This window comes from Polypterus senegalus, chromosome 11, assembly GCF_016835505.1.
Source record: "Polypterus senegalus isolate Bchr_013 chromosome 11, ASM1683550v1, whole genome shotgun sequence".
Lineage (NCBI taxonomy): Eukaryota > Metazoa > Chordata > Cladistia > Polypteriformes > Polypteridae > Polypterus > Polypterus senegalus.
In genome coordinates this window covers 10,949,879-10,968,530 of record NC_053164.1, presented here as the reverse complement: position 1 = coordinate 10,968,530, position 18,652 = coordinate 10,949,879, and the positions used below count along the sequence as shown (strand labels likewise).

Genomic DNA, 18,652 nt, shown 5'->3' with positions numbered 1-18,652 from the left:
TGGTGTATCTGTACATCGTTCTACAATTCAGCGCAATTTGCACAAAGAACATCTGTATGGCAGGGTGATGAGAAAGAAGCCCTTTCTGCACTCATTCCACAAACAGAGTTGCTTGTTATATGCCAATGCTCACTTAGACAAGCCAGATTCATTTTGGAACAAAGTGCTTTGGACTGATGAGACAAAAATTTAGTTATTTGGTCAGAACAAAAAGCACTTTGCATGGCGGAAGAAGAACACTGCAATCCAAGAAAAACACCTGCTACCTACTGTCAAATTTGGTGGAGATCCCATCATGCTGTGGGGCTGTGTGGCTAGTTCAGGGACTGGGGCCCTTGTTAAAGTCGAGGGTCGGATGAATTCAACCCAATATCAACAAATTCTTCAGGATAATGTTCAAGCATCAGTCACAAAATTGAAGTAACGCAGGGGTTGGATATTCCAACAAGACAATGACCCAAAACACAGTTCGAAATCTACAAAGGCATTCATGCAGAGGGAGAAGTACAATGTTCTGGAATGGCCGTCACAGTCCCCTGACTTGAATATCATCGAAAGTCTATGGGATGATTTGAAGCAGGCTGTCCATCACATTGAACTGGAGAGATTTTGAATAAAGAATGGTCAGGAATACCTCCATCCAGAATCCAGACACTCATCAAAGGCTATAGGAGGACAGCGTTCAGAGGCTCAAAGGAGCAAAAAGAGGCTCAACTAAGTATTGATGTCATATCTCTGTTGGGGTACCCACATTTATGCACCTGTTTGGTTTTAATTTTGTTATGATGCATGTTTTCTGTTAATCCAATAAACTTAATGTCACTGCTGAAATACTACTATTTCCATAAGGCATGTCACATATTAAAAGGAAGTTGCTACTTTGAAAGCTCAGCCAATGATAAACAAAAGTCCAAAGAATTATGAGGGGTTCCTAAACTTTTATATATATGACTGTAAGTCTTAGGGCTATGAGATGAAAACCACCATCTATAAAGACACGGCGAGAACATGCAACACATTAGGTTTATAATATCTTAAAACAACAAGAGATACTGAAGCTGCACCTTCCTGTAGAGGTGATGAAAAAATTTAAGTTCTCATCAAAATGCTTCAAATAAACTTTTTTGGAGATCTCCATGTGTTCTTTTAAAATCCTTAATTCGATAACTTCTTCAAGGAAGCACTAAAATGAAACTTTCTACTTGTAAATGAGCCTAGGAAAAAAAACAGCACAGCACCCAATACATCATCTAAACAATAAAAACTAAGCAACAGATGATCTCACCTTGCTTGTCCTGCGCAGACTCTTGAGAAGATTCCTTTTCTTGTCCTCACCCTCGATCTCAATTACAGAGTTGCTGCCCTTTTGTGTGCTGCTTTCATCTTCCGCCTTCTTCCTCGGTGGTCCCCCGAGTTCATCGTCACTGCCGATGGAGAAGCTAGTACGAAAACTTCCGAATTTGCCTAGTCGTTTTGAGCGGTCCCTGTAGAGGCGGGGTTTGCCAGTTACAGACATTTTGCGCCGCCGTTCTAGAGAACTACTATCTGCCTCACTGTCTGAACCATTTCCTCCACCCCCATTGGATTGTAACTTGATATTGCGGATGGTTATGATCTTTCCTGGTTTGCTGTCGTGAGGCACAGAGTAGATATTTTCCTCCTCACTGAGCCGAGGCTTTGCTACAGCATCAATGGGCTCGGCGTAGTCGGAAGGATCATAGCCCCCATCCACAGGTGGAGCCCATGAAACTGAGGATGGAAGAGAGCGTCTGTGACTGAATTTCCGAAAATCAAAGTGGACAGCGGGCTTTGGCTTGACAGGAGGAGCTACCTTGTTGTTGAGTCTGCTGTCTAAACTGGTCATCTCTGTGAATAGGGGGAAGGAATCTTCCAAGTCACAGTTCGAAGGCATTTTCAGTCCTCCAGGCGATGAGTCGTCTGGAAGAGGAGGAGGGGAGGGCTCAACATCGTCCTCAGAATCCAGAAGTGCAGTTATTGGGCTAGGAGAGCCTCCCCGGGGAGAGTGAACTACCTCATCAGTGATGCAAGCAACATTATCATAAAGGTGGGTGGCCTCCACGATGGTCTTCTTCTCCATCGCATCCTTGAAGAAAGGATAAAAGAGGTCTATCCTGTGCTGCTGCTGTAAAATGAGACTACTGCTATTCCCACAAACCATGCTGGCAAAACGTCCTTCGATTTCCTGAGCTAGTTCTTCACCTTGGTTGAGCTGATCTCTGGCCGTCTCGTTGTCGGTCATCTCTGACTGGCTGTCGGCTACCGCCAACAACTGGATTGGGATAATATCCTGAATTTCACAGAGGAATGCACACAAGGTGGCGAATGAAGCCTTCCTCTTGGCCAAGTAGACCGTGATGTAGCCATGCACAAGGCGGCTTTTACGTAAGCTAAAGGAAGAGTGGTAAGAAAGAATGGAAAGTTCAATACTTTGCCGCTGACCACTCAATGACAGCTCGAGCAAGATGGAACTTGTTCCACTGGTGGACAACTGGGAACGTTTGCAGTACTGAGGCATGAGAAGCGGGGATAGTAGCTGATCAACGTCATAGGAATCTCCACACATCAGACACATGACTATGCGCAGGTCAGCCTCTGGGTTCTGAAGCTGCTGTTGGTGCAAGTCTTTGATACTAGGAGTGGGATGAAGAGGTGGGGACCCACAACCACCACCACCGCTGCCACCACTGACGAGGTTCAGGTTTCGTTTACAGTCCAGCAAACTTTTGAGAACCTGCGTGATCTGTTTCTCATTCACACTCTTTCCATACCCCATGCCAGAAGATGCAGGATCTAGAAAAGCACACTGAAGTTTGCTGGCCACCTGCTGTCCATGGGCGATCAAACTGTGGGCTGTCTCCCCACCTATGTCCCCGATGGAACCTACTCCCCGTTTTGTTACAAGGATGAGAGTCATTGGAATTTGACTTAAGTGGTTCTCTTTCCTACCCAAAGTTGACTCCCGGATTTTCTCAACGCTTTCAAGAACATATGACAAAGATTCTTTTGAGTTGTACAGGCAAAGACAGCCATGTGGCTGAAAAGAGGCCGTGTAGAAAGAGTTCACCGGCAGGCGGACGTTCCCTTCGATGGGCCGGAGGCACAGCTCATACAGCTTGCCATCAAGCACATAGCGGTCGTCATTGGTACACAAAGCTCTGATTTCATTGGCCAGTTCCCTGGCTAACCCATCCTTGCCCAGGATGACCAGGTTGATCCTGTCTGCTTTACTGTCTCCCTGTTCTAAATGATATTTTTGGTTGGCACTATCTGGGCGTATGATAAAACGTGAAGCCAGCATGTGTTCAATTTTGTTTTCCATGCAATGAAAGCTGCTAGGGCAAGTATCCTTGGTGGGGTGGAACACAAAGTGGATATGCTTGAGAACCAAAGCGTCCCGCTCAGCTTGCAGCTTTTGTAAGGCCTTAAACCGCTGTTCCTCACCCAGAACATCCTGGATAGCCGCCATTTTCTCTTTACTGGGTTTGGCATCCAACTCCAGTTCATAAAAGAGTTCAGAATATTCCAAAAGAAGTTCCTGGAAGTCCTCCTTAGCGTGGTCAATAATTTCCTTCTGGTGCCGATTGTAGATCTCCAGGTACTCTGGCTCTTCGAGCCACTGGTAGAAGTCCTCATTCATGATAAAGCTGCGGGCTTCTTCCCAGGGCTTGCCAGGAGTGACAAAAGGTGATGTCTCCAGGCTCTCTTTGAAGAGCTGCCGCATTTCCTCTCGCTTTCGGTCATTGCGCAGTACCTCCAGGTGGACATCAAATATATTTTCTGCCTCCTGAGTATCCAAAAGGTCCTGAGGGATCCTCTCTTCTTCCATGTTGTCTATGTGGGTCGTGGCCTCCCATGGAGTCTCCTCCAAGATGACAAACCAGTTGGAAAATTCCCTCTTGGTCTCCAGCAGCTGTTGAACCGCACCCCAAGAGAGGTGGTCGATATCATCTAGACAGGGGACGAGACAATTAAAGGCTTGAGGCAAGGCGCTGAGGTACATCTTGCGCCGCCTCTCGATATGCTCCTGTTTGAGTCTGTGCACATGCTGCAAGAACAGCTTCTTGGCTTTCTGAGTGCCCTCCAGGAAGACGTATTCCTGGTATTCTGGGGACGTGTTCATCCGACGGCTCACATTGAGCCAGGTTTCGTTGTGGCTCTTGACGATGCGATTGACAAGCCACTCATATCTGTCCTTGGCCGCAGCAATTTGTTGGCTCTGCTGCTTCAGAGCCTCGAAATAAGGGATGATTTTGGGCTTGCCCCGGCTCTTGTCCAGCAGCTGCACCAGAGTGAGGAAAGCTAAGTCCACGTTGACATTTGAACGGGCCGAAGTCTCCACCACCTGGAGGTTCTTTTTTGTGAGGGCAAAAGTATGACAGTCTTTTATGTACCGCTCAACGCCCTCGTCACATTTCGTCAGCACCAAGACTATTGGCTTCTTGGTCTTAGCCAACTGGTTATAGAGATTATTAATAAATTTCATCTGGTCATCAAAGTTCCGATTCATCCCTCGACTAACATCCACGCACAGCAGGAAGCCGTCCACCAAGAGCTTGCCCTCAGGCATCTGCTTTTGCTCAAAGTCTTGTTCCAGCCCAAGCTGGTCCGTGCAGAAATACATCAGCTTCTCAGCTGACGCAAGCTTAGTAGCAGCTGCCCGCTTTATGTACGGCTGCAAAGCTGTGCTACGATGAGGCTGGAAGGTCTGATCATCAATAAACTCTGTCTGCTCAACCACATTTAAGCGACACTCCCATCCTTCCTCAGGTGATCGGAGGACATCCCCCCAGAAAAGAAAGTGGTCATTGTTGACAACACGCCCCCCAAAGTCGCTAGTGCTCAGCACCGAGGTGTGATCCAAGTAAAAGTCGTCTGCGCTGGGGCGCACAAAGCGATTACAGAGACAGGACTTTCCCACTCCACACTGGCCTTTCTCCTTTTCTGTCCCAGACAAGCCGACCACAACCAGGTTGTAGGTGGGTGGCCGGGCATCTTGCTTTTTTGCCATCATCATCGGGCGTAACCACTCATCCTGCCATGCCTAGAAGCTTGTGTGAGTGGTATGTGTCACCTCCTGGCCATATAGCTTTGGGCTGGGTGTGGTCATCGGCTCAGCATGTGTGCCACACACTAGTGCTCTTCTTGGTTGTGAGCACTAAGGAAATGGGCAGGGGAATGAAGAAGGCGAGAGAAATGGGGTTCAAGGGGTAAAAGGGAATGGGGAGGAGGGAGCAGGGGGAATGAAAAAAGAAAAAAGGGACAACAATCCCACAGGCACTAGAGGTGTAGATGGTCCGGAGATGAAGTGTGACCCATATCTTCCTGAAGATGTTGTCAATGACTAGCAGCAGCAGAAGTCTTTAGTACCATTCCATTAAGACTTGCCTCTAGAAAAGAGAACAACAAAAAGAAGATATCAGTGAATTTTACAGTAACCAGGAGGTCACGTTTACAACATTTTTAGAAGATTTAATTCTGAGTTCATTTAGAATGTTAACACATGGCACTCTACCACCAAGAATGGACTAAGCCGGTTCAGAAAACATACCAAAATTCTTATTAAAGCTTTGGTCCCTAGCCACCTATTACTGAGAGTTTACAGCAATGCCATTTGACAGACCTCGACACACACACACAGAAACAGCATACCTATTAGGCGAGAACTTCATCCTTGATTTTGGTTTCTTTAGTCCTTGCTTGTTTGTTCTGCTGCTTTTTGTGACTTATGTTGGCAGAGTAAATTCTCACTATTTGTGAATTCTGTTCCTGTGAATATGCTTATCCACAATTATAAAATTGTAATCCACTTCTTTACACCAGTGGGTCTAATAGCACCTATTCGTCGCCATAAACATTAGAAAAAAATTCTGAGAGGCCTATCATGCAGCAGTTACTCGTGTGATTGAATAATATCAGGTCTGTGATCGCCTTAGATGTTCAAGGGGTGTATGTGTACTACATTGTATCTACCTGGCACCAAGAGGCGTGAGGAAGCCATTCATAATGTGGACCGTGGCTTGCAAATGTTCCCCACAAATGATGAATTCCCAGCCAGTACGGGTCATAAACTTGGACTGGTTATGTCCCTGTCCTTTATACACACCTCTCATTGCTGCTCTCTTTGGATTTAGTAGATGTCCATGGATAGGCTCAGTTGCGGTTACTCAAGGTCTCTGGCAGAGCACCTAGAAGATGATCAAACTTGACTATACGGTGGAATATGTAAAAATTGTAACAATATGTCTGTAGACATAACTGCATAAGGATCATTACCAAGCATTGAGGTGGTTAGATCAGAGAACTGGTGCACCTGCCTGACCTTGTGTACCCCTACCAGTCTTCCCCCTAAGACAGCATTCAGCACTGGAACCTAACCTCATTTTTTTCCTCCATAGATCAAAGCTTTACTGTATCCATAGTGTTTTCAAGAACATAAAACAAGTGGATAACATGAACCGACTTTATCTTTGTTAACAGAAATGTTTAAAGTATGTTCCTGTATTGCTACTATTTTGCAATTTTCTGTTTTAGTGTTTTAGTCCCGTCAATGTATCCAGTTCTCTGTATCCCGCAGCTGCACTGCTGATTGAATTGCCTATAAGACTAACAGATCAACTGTGCTGAGCCATTAGCTTTCCTGCCCATGTTGCTCGGTTCCCCTTTCGTATCTTGAGTTCTATGAAGGTTTTGTTGGTGTTCAGACCGTTTCTTTGTTTTGATCACTAGATTTTGGATTTGGATTGGTCTTTCTTTGATTTCCTTTTCAATATAATTTTACATCTTTCTGAATACCAACTTTTTGGATTATGTTTCCTTTGAAAATGATACCATTTGATTTTGTATTTATTTAATTGATCAAAGTATTATTTGTTTTGTTTTCTTGAACTAGGAATTTTTTGGTTCTCCTTTACTTTTATGTTCAGGCCTGTTTTGAGTTTTTTGGCCTAAACCTCCAATTTCTTGTATTAATTGCTGGTCCCTAGCTTACAGAAAATTGTGAGCATTGGCAGTTTCAGTAACTGGCTCAAAAGGTGTGTAGTAGATGGTGCCAGGGATTCAATCATTAAAACTTTACGTGGTGCCTATCCTTGTACACTCGATACTTACAGTACCTCTTTCAGCCATTTAAGTCATTCAAGGCTGCATGCAGTGTGAAGTATGACAAAAGAAAAAGCTGTTTTTCAGAACAACAAAGGTGACTGGGAGAAGACACGTCGTAAACAGTACAAGCCAAAAGACTGTAATCGTGAATCTCTCCTATCCTATGTCGATCCTAAACGTGAACCAAAACTCAAAGTCGAAACTAGAAAATGGGTCTAAAGCAATACCGATGGAAGAAAAAAAAAAAAAAAGAACACTCTGCAAACTCAGATGAACAGGACACGCAAGATGTCAACCTTTTACCTCATTGCGGCTATTTTGAGGTACTAGAATTACAACAGGAATAATCCAAGATGAAAGCAGAAAATAGTTGTAAGCAAAAACATTACAGCAGAACACTGATTATCCAGGATAATGTAGATCGATGCTACCTCGGATAGTCGAAAACTCACAAAAAAACAGATGTCCGCCATAGTGGCAACGTTGCTCAGGGCAGGCGAGGGCTGAAACAGAGAGATCCGCTGATGTCACCATGGATGCACACTGCTCACAGTGTAGTGGTCAGAGATGGAGGTCTCCACTTCCACAAAGCACTCATCTCTGAGCCAGAAAACGTGGTTTCACAGTTCACCACAAAGCAAATCTTCGAACTGAGATGCTTCAAGGTGTGAATTCACAGCAATTCAATTGGTGATATGGCTGGGAGGGAGTTGTCATAGAAACACTGCACAGAGGAGGCGGGGTCTGACACACACTGACATCAGCCAACGTCACCAGGAAGTCCCCCGCCCACAGTCACAGACAGTGTTAAAGTCAGCCGCACAATCTCGAGAGCAGTAGGGTAACAAATTAAAAGTTGTCTGATTACTTTTAAAGTAAAGAGTATTATAGTATAATAATTTCATTATTTAAATAAAAGTACCTGCGTTGTTGTTATTTCAGCGAGCAGCATACAAATATGTGGGCCTCTTAGCTTACACCGAGTGCTGCTAGGATAATAATAATAATAATAATAATAATAATAATAATAATAATAATACAGGTATTTTTACTTCAATAAACTGAGTATTGCTTTAGATTACTCTTCACGTAAATCAGACTACGTAACGCAAATTGTTACTATTAACCTATTACCCCAAAAGCTACTTCCAGAGTTTAGCACTTTATTTTCTGCTCTTCAAGCATAAATTTTGCCATTTCTGAAATAAGGAGAGAGCTTATTTCAACCAAGACAAGGAATAATGCGATTGTCCGAAACACTTGCCTCTGGAAATTTATCTTGCGGGTGCTTCTACCCGTGGCTGCTGATAGTGTACAAACCTAACACATGCGGGAGTGAACAGTGTGCAATGGACATGTGCGGTTGACAAAAATTTAAACAGTAAGTTGAATAAGGCTTTGCATGGCCAGGTAACCGGGCTACCTCCAGAGAAAGACGCATCTCTTAACCTGGCTTCTCAGAGACCAATATCCCAATTTCTCTTCCCTGAGTAACGGTTTACATGGCATTTTAGAAACCAGACTTCTATGAATAAACGGGAGATATTCAATCAAATGCAAATGCTCTGATTGTGGAAGTCTGTTAGACAAAATTGTGCACGTGTAAAAATCTTTAAACCTGGGTCACTGACTTTAACCACACCAAACAGCCCCTATCTCTGGTCACATTTGAGAATGTGGACATAGAGGTGGTCCACTGTTACAAATACCTGGAGGTCCACATCAATGACAGCTTAGATTGGTCTCAGAATACAGAAGAACTGAAGAAAAGGTCAGAGCAGATCTATCTTCGTTAGTAGAACACAATCCTTTAATATGGGAAGTTCACAGCTTCTACACCTCTGTGAAGGCCAGTGTTATTTTCTACACTGTGGTGTGCTGGTCCAATAAAATCACTTCAAGACAGGCCCACCAAATCAACAAGCTAATTAAAAGGGCAGACTCACTTATGGGACATACTCTGTACCCCCTGGTGGTCGTAGTGGAGAGAGAAGGAGAATGAAAACAAAACTAAGTGCCATTTTGAACAATGCTGCACAATCCTCTCTGGGAAACATCAACACTGAGGACTTTCAGCCAACAACTCATTCACCAGAAGTGCGTCAAGATATGCAACTGGGGCTCCTTTATGTCAGCAGCAATACTCCTGTAAACTGCCTCACTGGGACTACAAAGAAAGAAGTTTTCTTTCTTGCTTTTTAGTCATTCTTTGTATTCAGACCATAGTGTGTGTGTACATTTATTTATTTATTTATTTATCTGTCTATCTATTTATGTATTCATTTATTGAACTCCTATTAAAAGATAGAAAGATGTGAAAGGTACAAAATAATATAATTGATAGAGACAGATATACAAAAGGCACAATGCGATATACTGTAGATAGACAGACACAGTCAGGTTCATAAGTATTTAGACAGTGACACAATTTTCATAATTTTGCCACTGTACATCACCACAATGAATTTGAAATAAAGTGATCTTTATTTGATTAAGTGTAGACTTTCAGCTTTAACTTAAGGGGTTTATTAAAAATACTGTAAGAGCCATTTAGGAATGACAGTCATTTTTTTTACATAACACCCTATTTTCGGGGTCTCTAAGGTATTCGGACATTTGACTGCCAAGCTGTTCCTAAGCCTGGTGTGAGCAGGTCCCTCGTTATTTTATTAACTATTAAACAGGTAGAAGGTCTGCAGTTGATTCCAAGTGAGGAATTTCCATTTGGAGGCTGTCACTGTGAACTCTTAATATGAGGTCCAAATAGGAGTCCATGCAGATAAAAACAGGCCATAATTAGGCTGAGGAAAAAAAACAAACTCTTTACAGAGATAGCAGAAACACTAGAAGTGGTCAAATCAACCATTTGGTACATTCTCAATTAGAAGGAACACACTAGGGGTAGACCTATCATTGTCAAAGTCTAAAATCAAGAGAAGACTTCATGACAGTAAAGACAGAGGGTTTACTACAAGGTGCAAACCATCGACAAACCTCAAGCATAAAAAGGACAGATTAGACTTTGACAGAAGCCATTTTTTAAAAGTCTCTCCAGTTCTAAAACAAGTTTCTTTAGACAAAGGACACTAAGATCAAAATGTGCCAGAATGTTGGAAAGAGAAGAACACGGAGAAGAAAAGAAACAGCTCCTGAAATGATGGAATACCTCATCATCTGTGAAACAAGGTGAAGGCAGTGTTATGGACTGATCATACACGGCTGCCAATGGAAGTCAGTCATTGGTGTTAATTGAAGAAATGACTGTCAGGATGAAGTCTGATGCGTGCAGGGGGCTACACTATCTGTTCAGATTCAGACAAACGCTGCAAAACCGATAGGACGACACTTCACAGTACAGATGGACAATGAGCCAAAACATAATGTGACAGCAAACCAGACACTTTTCAACACAAGGTAGTGGAATATTCTGCAATGGCCAAGCCAATCAACTGAGCTCAACCCAACTGGACATGCAGTTCACTTGCTGAAGACAAAACTGAAGGCAGAAAATCCAACAAACAAGTAGCACCTGAAGGTAGCAGCATTAAAGGCCATCACTAGGTGGACACCCTGCACTTGGAGATGGCTGTGGGTTCAGACTTCAGGCATTTACCGACAGTAAAGGATTTTCAACCATGAAAATGATCTTTATATTAATGATTATGTTAGTTTGTCCAAATACTTTTGAGCCCCTGAAAATACCATGCATAAAAATGGCTGTCATTCTTAAATGTCTCATACAGGTATTTTCGGCAAATGCCTGAAATTAAAGCAAAAAGTCTACACTTCAATCACCTAATGATTGGTTAATTTTAAACCCATTGTGATGATGTATTGAGCAAAAACTATGGAAATTGTTTCACTCTCCAAATACTTAGGGACGAAACTGTACATACTGTAGATATGAATGGCACTATATATTAGATAGATAGATAGATAGATAGATAGATAGATAGATAGATAGATGTGAAAGGCACTATATGATAAATAGATCGATAGAAAGAACCTTTTTTAATTTTTTGGTGTTATTAATATTTTCTGTTTGGACTGCCATGACTGAAACCTCAGCCAGGTGATCACCACTTAACTAATTCTGCGACTTCTAAAAACCCACCAGCTGCACCAGTGATGATTCAGGGGTGTTACATTTAAGATTTGTGGCTGGACACAACAAAGGCCTTCAACTCATGGCCAACATGACACCCGGCAGAGCTTGAGCAATTCTATAAAAAAAAAAAAAAAAAAAAGGAGGATAAATGGCCGAGCTGACAGAGAGAGACCCAAACATACAGACTTGAGGCCGTCACGGCTGCCATTGTGGCGTGAAGAGGATGAATGTTTGTGATTTACATTTGTAATGAGTTTAGATAACTTTGCAGAGATCTGTTTCCACTTTGACATTAAAGACCCCTTTTCTGTTCATTAGCGTCAAACGGGACAAATCAAAACCTATTGTTATTCAATGTTGTATTATATGAAAATGCGAAAACTTCCATTTTCCAACCTTCATTTGTTTGGCACAGTATAAATGTGTGAACAATAGCAGAGCCCTACAGTTGTATGCACGTTACATTATACATCTATCCACACATACTCATGAAATCCATACAAAGCACACAGAGGAAAGTAAATACAATACAGTTTATTTTTATATAGCCCAAAATCACACAAGAAATGCCGCAATGGGCTGTAACAGGCCATGCCTTTTGACAGCCCCCCAGTCTTGACTTTCCTAAGAAGACAAGGAAAAACTCTAAAAAAATACCCTTGTGGGGGAAAAAAAAACAATGGCATAAACCTTGGGAGAGAGACCCCTTTCCAGGCAAGTTGGGCATGCAGTGGGTGTTAAAAAAAGGGGGTAAATACAATAAAATACACAGAACAGAACACATGTCAAAAGCAAAAGCAACAGAAGGAAAAAAAAAAAAAGCATTGGCTTATAAACAAGACAACTGAGCCCCCACCAGACCCCCCTGCCCACCCCTTTCTTGAGCTAAGACCCGTGTTTCTCATTAAATCACAGTGCCGCACACCCAGCCAATCACGAGTGTGCTGGCGCTTGACAGCAGTCTCCTTCACGAAGTACAAGGCCGGAAGTGTTCAAGACTGCAGCTGTGACTGACGCCAGCGACTTCACTGCGGAGAGAGCTGAGTCACCCTTGAGCTGAGGGCGTGTCCCCCGACACAAAAACAGTCAAAAGCGATGGGAGAAAGGCAGGCCAAAAACAAGAGCAGGGGAAAAAAATAAAAACAAAAAGATCCACAAGTCAGGCTTCAACCGCCCCCCATTCTTTCTCTTAAAAGAGCTTGAATAGATGCCAGCAGAATCCAAGAAAACAAAACACGTCGAGGTGCCTGAGCTGTTGAACCCAAGACTCAGCCAGCCGCCACCTAAGTGGCCATGTACAGCTAATCCAACGTAGAGCAGCAAACTCAGAGACGAGCAACTGGGACATGAAGGGGTCTCCCATTAGGAAGTAGGGGAGATGTGTCTCCCTGCTCCCCATATACATAGGCAGGCTTCAGCTTCCATTAGTGGACAGTGTCCAGTATATCCAACAAGTCACTGTTCAGCATGATGGAAGTTCTTTGTAGATTCTAGAGAGAGACTTGCCAGCACTATGGAGACACTGCTTCCTTAATTTAATCAACTGGGCAACATCATCTGGTATGTTGTTGGGGTGCCACAGCAGCTCTTTATAGTTAACATTACAAGTCGTGTCAGCCGCATTCATTAGATTTAAAAAAATTCACAGTATAGGTAACCATTTACAATTCAATAAGCGAGAAGCAAGACCACCTTTACAGTATTTGCATTTACTGTGATTAGTGCTGCTGCCTTGTATATATGGTGCCTGGGGTCCTGTAACCAGTGCTGCAGATGACCCATGAAAAAGCAGCATGAGTTAGGGTGGGTATTGATGCAGTCGACAGTGAAGCTGACCATGGTGACACTGGGACGGCATCAGCACACTTACTGTATGTACTTATATTTTTTTATTTTGCTTGCACATGAGAGGGTAGACTATCATCAACAAAGTCTGCCAATAAGATCATGTGAGGGTGGGTATTGGTGAAGTGGACAGTGCAGCTGACCATGGGACAGCATTAGCACACTTTATTTATATATATATATATATATATATATATATATATATATTTTGCTTGCTCATGAGAGGGTAAAATGTCATTGTCTGACCTGCATGAGCAACGTACCCCTCACGTTACTGTAGCCAAGCACAGAACAGGGGGATTAGTAACTTCCACGCTTCCCTTGACACAAGCATTGACAGTTGCTGCATTGCGAACAGTGCTTAGGGGGCATAAGTCTTTTGTGGTCTTCCACTTCTTTGCAGTCATTTCCCCTTTTCTCCCCCACAAAACTACGTGCAACCCACTATAGCTTTACATGAGCCATTAGGGTTCACTGTGGCTTGGCCATACAGTGCCATATGCATTAGTTTCACCGTTTGTTTCGATTCACGTTGTCATTGCTAGTGCTGGGCGGTATACGGAAAACCATTTTTTATTTTTGTTATGATATGGATTTTTCTTATACTGCAACACCAGTTTAAATAGCCTAAACGACGTTCGTAACGTGACGCAGCGGGAAACTGTTTAAGGAGGACCTTTTTCCACTGCTACACCGCTAAACACATGTCACAGAGGTGTTGCACGGGGGCTCTTTTTCACTGCTACACCACTAAACAAGCATACCACAGAGTACAGTACATGTGTTAGTAGAGGTATTGCGTGGTGAAAATGGACAGAGAACATCCCGAAAGTGAAGCTGTAGCAGACGATAAAGTTGAACATGATGACACAGAAGAACTTTTGCTGGAAAGTCACGTCTGTTGTCTGGAGATACTTTGGATTTAAAAGGTTGGATGTGGACCATTATGTTCAAATGTGTGAATACTCTTTCTATACTACTGGATAATACTGCAAGCCAAGTTGTATTTTTTCAATACTGTGTAACGTACCTGGGTACTGTGTAATAGTGTGGCGACATGTTGACTTTAATCTCAACGCTTATGACGAGAATAAAGTCGACATTTCTACTTTATTCTCGCCGTTTGTCGAGATTAAAGTCGACATGTTGACTTTATTCTCGCAAATTGTTTTTAAAGTAGAACATCGTAAGCTAAACTTCACCTTAAAAAGAATATTCAATTTACTAGATTTTCTCAAACCCTGTCATAAGTTATGTAGCACATTAAATGCTTTGTGTTGTGTTCCCAGAGCCGTGTTAATCGCTACTGCTTCTTAAACTGATTTCCTCTTGCACTAAGAGGAGGCGCTGACAGCACACAGAATACATTCATTTCATGATATTCCTGCTCCCTGAACATTTAGAATGCTAAGATAAATACTTGATATCATTTTCATGATGAAATGCATTAAAGCATATACTAATCATATTGGGGGCACGGCGGCATGGAGGTTGTATTGCTGCCTCGCAGTAATGGGGTCCTGGGTGTCCCCTGCTTTGAATTTGCATGTTTTTCTGGTGGGTTTACTCGGCGTGCTTCAGTTTCCTTTCAGCGTCATGTAGGATGGTGGGTTTTGTTATGCTATATTAACCCTGCTAGTGTATGTATTGCTCGTATTCACCCTTTGATGTGCTGGCGCCATGTTCAGGATTTCCTCCTGCCTTGCACACAATGCTTGCTGGGATGGGCGCAACCCTGAATTGACGGCATAATTAAACATGTATAACAAAGATTTTTTTTTTTTTTTTTTAAAGTTCTGAACACTCCGTGGTCTAAGTTTATAACCAGTTTTAATTTCACAAGGATGTTTATCGTATGGCGATTGGTTATGTGGAGAAAGAAAAAGGAAGGATAGGAGCTGAGGGTTTGGTATATCAGACAGAGATAGCACGCATGCATTAGAGAAAGCCCGCTCAGAAGAACATCCATTGAGCTCTTCAACCACCAGATCACGAACCCAACATTTACACAATACTTAAGTTAAACCTGTGCAACACCCATTCATACATTCAGTTTTTTGGAAACCTTGTCACACCTACCATAAAGTTCTCTACACTGAACGGACACCTGGGGACCTCTTACTGCGAGGGAGCAGCACTACCGTTAATGTTTAATGCCTGTATTAATGCATTTCATCATGAAAAATTATCTTAGCATTCTGTCAGAGAGCAGGAATATCATGAAGTGAATGCATTCTGTGATGCGATTGCTCCCTCTTAGTACAAGAGGAAGTCAGTTTAAGAAGAACGTTAGCAATTAACAACTGGGTCGGGGAACACTTAACACAAAGCATTTAATGTGCTACATTAACTTATGACGGGGTTTGAGAAAATCTAGTGAATTAAACATTGATTTTAGGATGAAGTTTAGTTTATGACATTCATTATGACACACATAATGACAAAATAAACTACGAGAATAAAGTGGAAACGTCAACTTTAATCTCAACATAGTGTTTTTTTTTTTCTTCACTGTGGTCCTAATACAATTCCATAGGGCTTTACCACAAATAGCACTATAAATGCAAGTTGCAGTTTTATTATTTATTTATATAGCTTAGCTTGAAGCAAGGTCCATATCAATGCAGTTTGCCTTAATGATGGTTCAGCTGGTAAAGATGTCATCACCAAGTTGCACAGGTTTTATTTTATTTTATTTGGTGAATACTGTGTAATGCATCTGGGTCTTGAAGTCTTGAAGCAATAGTATTATTACTGGAAGTTGCACTATTACTTATTTAATTGTTAATATTTATTAGTTTAAATATTATACAGTTTAATGATGGTAAAGTTGTTTAAAAAGTCAGTGGACAGAAATTGTTAACATTAACAAAGTGTAGTTGGTTTACAAAAAAGACATGTTCAGTGCAATACAACTTTTGACAAGCACCTCTGGAAATTTTACTAAGTCTAAATGCCTCTTTGGATGGTTGAAAATATGTTGGCAAAATTTTAGTTTAAGTTGTTTGCAATATATCCTCTTTAATAAAACCCCTGTGTGCGTCCAGGTGTCCGTGTGTGTGTGTGTTCTGGTGAAGTGCGCATGGCACCGTGGACGCATACACACTGGAAGCTGGGCACACAGTGAATGGCGTAGCCACGGCCGCGCATGATAAGAAAATAAAGGACAGCATTGCTGGGGAGAGGGCTGATTGGGTAGTCGCGGCCGCGCACATAAAATCCGTTCCTGGGGAGACACCACACATACTGCCCTGCGTATGTTTACTAACTAACTATCTACTAACAACATGCCACCCAAAAAAGGACACGTCAAGTAGGACAAAAGACACTATATAAGCAACATCTCCTGGCAGAACGGTCAGCTCAGCAAGTAAACATCAACAAAAGAAAGGCTGAAAGACAAAGAAAAATACGAGCAAATAGATCGATTGAAGATAAAGAAAATGAGCGTCGGAAAATTCCCCGTATTGATTTGGCTCTATCCTCTACTAATTTACCGTTTAACTTAAGAAGGCAACAATTTCCACATACATTAGCCTTTGCCATAACAATTAATAAAGCTCAAGGGCAAACGTTAGAAAAAGTTGGCATTTACTTGCCAGAAGCAGAATTCAGCCATGGTCAGTTATATGTTGCATTATCAAGAGTTAGAAGTTTTAGAGATGTTGTTGTCAACGTTGTAGAAGGTCCTGAACAAGGCAAACTGTTGCCAAACTCAGACAGAGTATTTAGAAAAAATGTTATCTATAATGAAATTTTATTGAAAAATTTAATGAGGTAAAAAAAATAAAAAACTTTTTCCTAAATATCTTCTTCAGATATTGTGTATTACAGATTGTTACAAAGTTTTACATTAAGGCAATATTAATTAATTATACTTATCTGTATTGCCATATACGTTTCGATTTTATTTTTTAATATTATCTTACTTTAGGCTTCTTGCAAAAATATTTTTAACAAAATAAATTAAGACAACAAATAGAATGAGGTCAAGGTCCCTTGCCATTTAATATACCTGTAGACTGTTCCTAATAATGTTTATGCACTACTGTTCTAGCGCCCGTTATTTTAACAGGCTTAATGTCTAGTTGTTCAATAAAAAGGTTCTATATTTTGAGTGCAACCGTCATGCAATGTGATTCCTTCTCTTCAATAGTGCCACCCCCTTGAAAACTATCACTTTATGGAGTCATGCAAACCTGTATTAATAATTTTGTGCACATTAAAATGTTTTTTTGTACAATATACAATTCTCATGACAGCGGAATAAGTTATTCTTAGCCAGTAATTACAGTGGAAATGTGGTTAAAATCCTCTCAAGCATGGGGAAAAAAAAAAAACGGTATAATTTTGAAAAATACTGTGATATAGAATTTTGGTCATACCACCCAGCACTAGTCTTCGCTATCATTTAATTCAGCTAATGGTTCAGTTTTGGTTTGTTCTAGAACTGTCTTTACAGCTTCTCATTTACACGCCGTGTAATTACATTTCGGTTGAATGTTCCGCCTCCCAGTCATGAATACTGATGAGTTATCAGAGTGGCATTGAAATACATTCATGATTTGTTTGCAGCATGATATTTTTGTCCGGTAGATGGCAGCAGAATACGACTCTGAGTGTTATTTGGGCTTAACAATCCAAACCGGATCATTACATGTCACCTCGAGTTGAACTCAGGAATACCCGCAACTCCACAGAATTCACATTCAGGTTAACGCCCAGGAGGTTAATGTTCTGAGAATATGGAAAAAAGATAAATATGTCAACTGTGCAAGACACTGTGAAAACACTTTGACAACACAATGAAAGGCACTATATAAAGTAAAACTGGATGGACATACTTTCAGCACACCATTAACCAAATTGCCAAGTTTAGAATTTTATGTGAATTTTACACCACACATCACTGAAGATTCCTTGGTGATGCGATTTGGAATAACACACTCTGAAAGGCACTATACACATGAACGATGGGCCCAATAGCAGGTATTATGAGAAAATTCCTTAGCAATGTGAATTAGAATGAGGGTTCTGAAAGGTGCTATACACATTAAAGCTAGGCCAGAAAGGAAAATAAGATTTCTTAGTAACGCAAAATACAATAAGGCACATTGTGAAAAGCACTATACACATTAAAGGTGGGCCCAACAGGAAAGGCATGATGAGAAGATTCCTTAGTGATTTGAAATAACATAACACCTGATCTGAAAGGCACTATACACATTAAAGATGGCCCCAACAGAAAAAAAGACTTATTATAAGCTTCTTTAGTAATGCAAAATAACATAATACAGGTTCTAAAAAAAACTATAAACATTAAGGATGGGCTAAGAAGGAAAATTATAAGAAGGTTTCTTAGTAGTGCGAAATAGACGGTACACATTAAATGTGGGCTAAATAGGAAAGGCACGATGAGAAGACTTCCTTAGTAATGCAAAATAACATAACACGTCTTCTGAAAGGCACTTGCTCAGAATCACACAGTGTCCGTGGGGGGATCTGAACCCACAACTTCAGAGTTTGAAGTCCAAAGCCTAAACCACTATACACATTACAAGGTATTATACACATTAA

General features: G+C 41.5%; 1 protein-coding gene across 1 annotated transcript in view; it reads right to left on the bottom strand.

Annotated features, from left to right (window-relative positions):
* Positions 1-18,652, bottom strand: part of arhgap35a (Rho GTPase activating protein 35a) — a 237,210-nt gene that overhangs the window by 70,188 nt on the left and 148,370 nt on the right. Inside the window, exon 3 of the mRNA XM_039768047.1 lies at positions 1,286-5,408. Within this exon, the coding sequence (XP_039623981.1) occupies positions 1,286-5,035 (3,750 nt within the window). The 5' untranslated portion in view covers positions 5,036-5,408. The remainder of the gene's footprint in view (positions 1-1,285; positions 5,409-18,652) is intronic.